This window comes from Montipora capricornis, chromosome 2, assembly GCF_036669925.1.
Source record: "Montipora capricornis isolate CH-2021 chromosome 2, ASM3666992v2, whole genome shotgun sequence".
Classification (NCBI taxonomy): domain Eukaryota; kingdom Metazoa; phylum Cnidaria; class Anthozoa; order Scleractinia; family Acroporidae; genus Montipora; species Montipora capricornis.
In genome coordinates, this window is record NC_090884.1 from 8747883 (window position 1) to 8755382 (window position 7500).

Consider the following 7500-nt stretch of genomic DNA (forward strand, 5'->3'; position numbering starts at 1 on the left):
AATGTATGTTGAGAACTATTGTAATGCACCGCCAATTCACATGGGGTTGTTTCAAATGCAATAAGAAACGCTGTGATTTATGGTAAAAAGGTAAGATAAAGTCTGCTTACGACTGAGCCAAGTGGCCCATTAGACCGGAGCTTACCCAGGTGATTTACGCCAGCATTATTTAATCCAAGACATCAAATTCCAGAGTATTGCCACCAACAGAATCTACCGGATAAATCAACAACTATCTTGTAGTTCCAAAAATGTGAATGTGATCTATTTAGCTTCTTGCCACAGATTTGTGCAGAAAACAATACGTTGGCTCACATCTATGGAATTTAAAGTCAATTTCGTAATCACAAGTAATGATAAGAAAACGTGTGAACTGGCAATCCGATTTCAATAGTTCAAAACATGCATTATATCACATCACATTTATTGTTATTGAGAGAATTTTTTAAATCACAAAAGTAAAACCCACTTAGAACAATTATTGCTTACGAGGGAACCTTATTGGACATCGCAGCTTCCACGCTGCAACCTCGTGGCTTAAATATAAGACGGGAATTTAAGTCAAAAAATAGCTATCCGCTAATGCTATTGTGGTAGCTGTATGGCAGTCCTCTTATGACGTAAATGGGGACGTGGATGCTCGTTTTTTCCTCTAGGATACCAACTTACAAAAAAAAGAAATTGTCGGAATTAGATCATTGTTAATTTCTTTTTCCAGAAATCTTGTAGAAGCTTTTCTTTTCCTTGTAGACATAAATGAATGTCTGAGATACCCAAATCCCTGTCAACACCGTTGCTCGAACACATATGGAAGTTACACGTGCCAATGTTACTCATGCTACACCAAACGTGGAACAAGGTGTGTGCTGAGGCTCAGGCAGTGCAGAATCTGGGGCTCTTGTTACTTATACGGTACAGTGAATCCTAACAATCAATGTCAGGTGAGATAATACAATAATGCGCTGAAACAATGACAATGGCAACGCGAAGAGAATGGCGCCACATATATCTACATATTTATTTGAGCTAAAACAATCGCTTTCCAAGCTTTCCAAGTGCGTTTTAGACTTTGTTACGCACCTTTGCCGAAAGTACAGAGTAAAATAAGGATTCGACAATAAAAGTAGGATTTTTTTGGTCACAAAGTAAGAATTTTACCTAGATTCACGCTTTTAAAACTAAATTGGTCGGCATCAATTCAGTTTAAATAGTCCATTTTACAGTTGTGTGCTTATTTACCCGTGCCCGGTTGTTCGAAAGCCGATGAACTTAATCCAGGATTAGCGTAAACCTTTGCTTCAAGTTTTAACTTTTTGGTGAAAAGTTTCTTTTGCTTATTTTTGTTTTTCAAGATTGACTTCTTCTAATGTAAAGTTTTGCCGAATATCAGCGTTGAACAGCATTTGGGAGTAGAGAAATAAACTCCTTGGTTAATTTTTAATCTGGGATTAGCGTTAATCGGCTTTTGAACAACGGAGCCCTGGTCTATGAATGAAAATGAGGTTGGAGTTGACTTGTTTTTGTAGAAACCTCACTGCTTTTCGCATGTAGATTATTTTTAATTAGTATTGCAACAACATCATTAACATTAAAGAGAGATGGAGGTCTGTATAACAAGGTCAACACCAGCCTCACTTTCATTTAAAGGCCAAGTAACTAGGCATACAACTGTAAAGAGGTCTATTGAGGGAAAAGGTGTTAAAAGAAAATTTAAGTTTCGCTATTTGGCGCTCTTTGGTCATTTTACGTCACAAATTTGATGAAAACGGGAAGAGAAATATACAAATCTCCCGTTCACACGCGCAGAGGCTATAACCAGCCTCACATTCAACGAGCACGAATGGAATAACTGTTTTATTGATTCAGCCGCGTACAAACGTATCGCATTGTTTAACTATTGAGTCTTTGACGTCATTTTTTCCTCGATCCAGCACCCGCGAGATTTTAAAGATAGTAATGGTGAACCTTTAAAAAAAATTGCAGTTAAAATAAACAGGTGTCTTTTTAAAATCAAGGCTTACAACTTGGGTCACTTACTGTTTAGTTAACATAGTTTTGAAATCCAAAGAAAAATAAAAATTGATTTTTTTGGTCATAGTAGCACTTCAAACATTCTAAACTACGCACTATTATAAAATACTTAATCTCAGATATTGCATTTCTAGCTTTCTGATTGGCTCACTCAATCTCGGTTATCAGATCATATAAACAAAATTTTAGTTTCTAAAGAAACTGTGGTACTGCGTCGGTGGGAGATTGAAACAGAAATTGATTTTATCAAACGAGTTGATAAAGGTCGAATAACCATCGTGAAAGATTTGAAAAGCTGACGTTTCGAGTGTTAGCCCTTCGTCGGTGCGAATAGTGGAATTGTGGTTGTTGTAGGTTTATATATGTGCGAAGGAGCTTTGCTATTGGTAGAAATAGGATGACGGGAATTTGCGAATAGATTAATGGATGAGAGGCGTTCGGCCTATCCTTACACCACGGAAACACAGAAAGCCGTAAAAATCTCTCATTCCATTATTCTATTAACAAATTCACGTCACCCTATTTCTACCAACAGCAAAGATCCTCCGCACACATATAAACCTACAACAACCACAATTCCTCTATTCGCTCCGACGAAGGGCTAACGCTCGAAACGTCAGCTTTCTAAATCTTTCACGGTGGTTATTCGACCTTTATCAACTCGTTTGATAAAATCAATTTCTATATCAGATCATATACCATATGACCTTATATGGAAACTGATTTGGTCGGTCGTTTGTAGAAACTGGGACAACATCCTGTCGTTTTGTAATTAAAACAGTTCCGAATTTAATGAAAATTTAATATGCAGCGCGAGAGTTCCTGGTTTTCGGACTTTAAAACTCGTGTATTGCATATATAATAAGCTGCGTTTACACGAGTAAATGACGTCACTACCCTCTGACGTTTGAATGTGAGTAATGGCGGACCGTGAAATCCAAAACTTGCACTCAAAGTAAAATGAAGTGTTCAGCAATCACACTTTCAAAGTATGAAGAAGAAAGGAAGTGTTTTTTTGATCATCATTCCCAGCGTCCTTGACTCTGTTTTTACTCAAAAGCACCCGACCCTCAGGGAACAAGGTACCAGTGTTGATTAGATTGTACTTTCAATAGTTGTTGTTGTTGTTGCTGTTGTTAAAACAGAAACTGAGATATATATTTAAGGTAAGCAAACTTCATCATGGGTGTTACGTTTTGATGATTTGCTTGTCAAAAGTTCCATTTCAAGGCTTCACCTTCGAAGTAAGAGATTTTTCAACACTATCCAACAAGTACTTCAACCTGTAATAAAAGAAAAACAAATGCTGAGATTGCCCAGCCATCTCCTGAAATAATTCTTGCTCAGTTAAAAGTATTTGTTTTGTCCCATCAAGTTATCAATAATTTTCCCTTCTTAACAGGATTGTCAAAGCACCAACAAGATGGCCTGGACGAACAATAACGCTTTGCCCTGTAACGACGGTGTTGCTTGCACCAGAAACGACAGGTGCTCGAATGGATCGTGTGCTGGAACGCCATTCACATGTCTGTCCTGCGAAGAATGTTACAACGAAGCGTGCCACGTGAAGACGGGATTTTGCGCTATTCAAGAAGGCTGGATGAAAGTGTGCTTTAGTCATGGTGATATACGGCCGGGATACAGTTGTCAGGTACCGGTAATAGAAAATAAATTTTTAAAAATGGTGGTAATGATGATGACGACAACGACCACGACAAAACACTTACGTCACTGACCAACTTCTAAAACCTTTTTTATTTCATATTTTAGCAATGTGACAGTAACAACAACAATCAGTGGACCAATAACAATAATTTGCCATGCAGTGACAACAACTTAAATACCAAAGATGATCGTTGCTTGAGCGGGACGTGTGTTGGTACGCCCTACAACTGCCTTCCTTGCGAAACACATGATGGTAGCGGTTGTCCCTTAAAAGCGGGCTTCTGTGTGATCATGACTGGTGGCCAAAGGACTTGTTACGCCCAGAATCACCTCAAGCCAGGAAACCCTTGTCAGGTAATAGAAGAACAGGTCTCAAGGGCCTTTTGCGACGCTATCAGCAGTATCTTACTTCATTGCGAGTTGCTAAAAAGTGTCGTGCGGATCAAATGAATGGGCTTTACGAACTATCATCTCCCAGCTGGGGTGAACGTGTGAAGTCTCTTCATAATCGTCAGTCGAATTCGCAGAATTGCTAATTTTGTTTTACATTTTAAAACAGAAAAAAGTCTTCGCCGATGGAAAACACCACAGAACTATCAGGCTGATTAAGTCATTAAGTAACGTTTATGAGCTATAAATAACAATGAGCTGAAAAAATAGCTTCTTTAGTTCTTTGCAGCAACGCGACTGCTGCAATTTTTGAGTCGGATCGGAGGATAAAAGGTTTTCAACGAAGAACTGAAGCTGCAATGCAGTTGTATTTAGCGGAAACGAGGACGCTTGATGTTTTGCTCGCATCTTGAAGTAAAGAAGCAGACTTGGGCCTGAGGAGAAGCCAATGATCTCCTGTGCAATATGATGGCAATGCAGTGAGTGCCTTAAAAAGGCTATGTTCATTCAACACTAGCGCACAACAACGGGTTCTGTTGGAGGCTAAGAAAAGAACACACTACTTTGCGATAAAATTCCTAGAAATGACAAATCTTACCTTTCTTTTCTCTTTCTTTCTGTCTGTCAGTGGTGTTATCCAAGTAGAAGTGAGAGAACGTGGTCAAGTCGTGAGGGAGTGGCATGTAATGATCGTGATCAGTGCACACGTGGTGACACGTGTCAAAGTGGGCATTGCACGGCCACACCTTTCACGTGTAACTCGCTTTGTCAGTACTGTAATGGCAATGGTTGCAGTCTTAAGACAGGATTTGGATTTACAAATGTATGCACGTGCAAGATAAGAGGTATGTCTGCTAAAACTGGAGCCCATTACGTGGAGCCTCCATTCGTATTATACCCTTCCGTCAACCTTGTCCCCTATCTTATTTTCAAAACTGCTATATCTTTTCATCATTTTGAAATACCTTCGTGTTTTGGGTGTGCCGCACGTTATGTATTCAGTTGCCGAACATACATCTCTTATGATTGGCTATTGTGAAAACACTCGTGAAAACCCCCCTGGTGTTTGCTTCTAAAAATAAAAAGACACGAGACTGGGTTAAGATAGGGTTAATATAAAACATAGAGGAAAAGGAAAGGAAAGGAACTTTATTTATGTGTCTAGTCGTTCTAACGCTGGAGCACTAACTGGGGACACTGTAAACGGAAATCAACAAATGACGCAAATCAAGTCAAATGTTGGTTTTTGAGAAAAAGGGAAACCGGAGTACCCGGAGAAAAACCTCTCAGTGCAGAGTAGAGAAACTAACAAACTCAACCCACTTATGACGCCGGATTTGGGAATTGAACCCGGACCACATTGGTGGAAGGCGAGTGCTCTCACCACTGCGCCATCCCTGCACCGGCTCCGGGTAATGCGCTCCAGACCAAAAGCAATCCTAAACTGTAGTAAAACAACACTCATGCGAAATGCTATCGGCGGTTAAGCCAAAAGTGTAAAACCAGCAAAAACTCCATTAGGCATAAAAGCAGCAACTAATATTCTCAAAACAATTTACATTCGCTCAATGCTGCCCGGTTAAGGGCACTAACTCCGAACAAAGCAATCAAGATGGTTTGTCCAGTGAATATAACAGGACAAAGAATCGTATAAATAGCTACAGGTGTCAATGCTAAGCATAGAAATGATTCGGATACCCAAGCGATGCGCAGTTAGAGAGAATAACACTTACCAGCCCCTTTGAAAGGAATAGACCATACCGGCCGAATTCGTTCGAAAATCCAACCCGGATTATATTGGTTGGAGATGATACCCAAGCTAATTTATATACGAATGGCTAATAAAGTTAGTCTATGAAGAAGCTGTGGCGCTGCGTTCGTAACAGTTAAAAACACGGAAATTTTGATAACAGAAAAACTCCACCCTTAGGATGATTAAGAAGCTGACCTTTCGACCGTTAGCCCATCGTCAAAACAAATATCTAAATTGATACCGTGTAGCACGAAAAATATAAGTTGTCAAATACGAAAAATTGCACGAGTAGACTACTCATCCCATAAAATGTGGCAAATTCCTGCCTCTCAGTGAGCGCCATTGGAAAACGACCAGGCAACCTTGCCTTGTTTCTGCTTTATTTCTGTCGTCCAAAGGCACTGCTGACGCACTTAGCTGCATGCGAATTGTCAACAATTATTTGTTTTGCCATCTACACGATCAAACATATTTGCCACATGAAGTTGTCAAATAAAATTGCTTGCGTAAACGGGGCTTTATTGTACGGTATGATGAGTAACATTTGGCGCGACTTACATACCATATGAGAAACATACGGTATCACTGTACTACTCAATACTGCGCGAAAGGAACTGAACAACAGCAAAAGAAAACCAAGAGTCTACCCCTACCATGCAAAAGAAACAATGTTTCATTAATACGGTTTGCTGGTTTGCAGGTTTGCAGAGGCCCTAGCAAATGGTGTTTCTTAAGATGATCCATTCGTGCCAATGCTGTACACTTTACATATTGTTTTGTTTGCGTTGCGTCACAGATTCCCACATGTCCAATGGAAAGTCATGTTAATGTTTTTGTTTAAGTCTAGTGTATATCGCCAAGTGGCACGTCTATTAGAAGCGAAGCTTTTAATTTGACCGAAGGGAGTTTATTTCTGCGGCCTTTTATTTTGCGGGTTTTTTATTCTATGGGGACTAATTTTTTCCGATCGGGACCAATCCGTAAAAATTAGATTTCGCAACATCTTCATTCCTCACCTACCTCTATCTGAGCCGATAGTGCGCACCATCAACAGATTTTCAAAAATATATATTCTTAGCATGTCCTCGTACTATGGTGATAACACTAAAATGGGGTTTCGACTTGCCAAGCACCTGAGTGAATTGAGTTTAGTTGCACGATTTTTACTACAAAGAGAAGATCATAACCTCAAAGCGTTTAAATTAACTCTGGTTCAGAGCTGGGGTTTTTTAGTTTAAAAAATTCCTTTATTTAGATGCAACGCAGCTCGTGCATTTTGCCACGCGTGCAGCATCGATCTCTCTTTTGTCCACATTTGGGAATAAATTGGTGTCCTAAAATCCCTAGCCTTGTTCCAAGGATAAGAGTTGCAATTTACAGGCTTCAAGGTCATGTTCTTCTGCTACAAGTTAATGTAACTGTGTTAGGGCACCCATAGGTCATTGCGACAATGAATAAGATAAATACAATCAAACACTGACAATATGATTCATTCACAAGGCCAAGACTACAATAATCAGACGGTAAACCCTTCGAATCAGTGTGAGTGGTGTGACCTGTATGACGCAACAGCTCGTGCCAACGGTGCCTGGTCAAATCGCTCTGCTGTACCTTGTGACGATCAAAACAGATGTACTAAACAGGACACATGCAATTCAGGA

At 39.7% G+C, this 7500-nt stretch overlaps 1 protein-coding gene across 1 annotated transcript in view; it reads left to right on the top strand.

Moving 5' to 3' along the window:
• LOC138038239 (latent-transforming growth factor beta-binding protein 4-like) overlaps nt 1-7500 on the top strand; it is a 26020-nt gene that overhangs the window by 11057 nt on the left and 7463 nt on the right. Inside the window, exons 2-6 of the mRNA XM_068884046.1 lie at nt 751-941; nt 3434-3682; nt 3802-4050; nt 4715-4931; nt 7340-7500. The exon at nt 7340-7500 is cut by the window's right edge and continues 2 nt beyond it. Of these exons, the coding sequence (XP_068740147.1) occupies nt 751-941; nt 3434-3682; nt 3802-4050; nt 4715-4931; nt 7340-7500 (1067 nt within the window). The remainder of the gene's footprint in view (nt 1-750; nt 942-3433; nt 3683-3801; nt 4051-4714; nt 4932-7339) is intronic.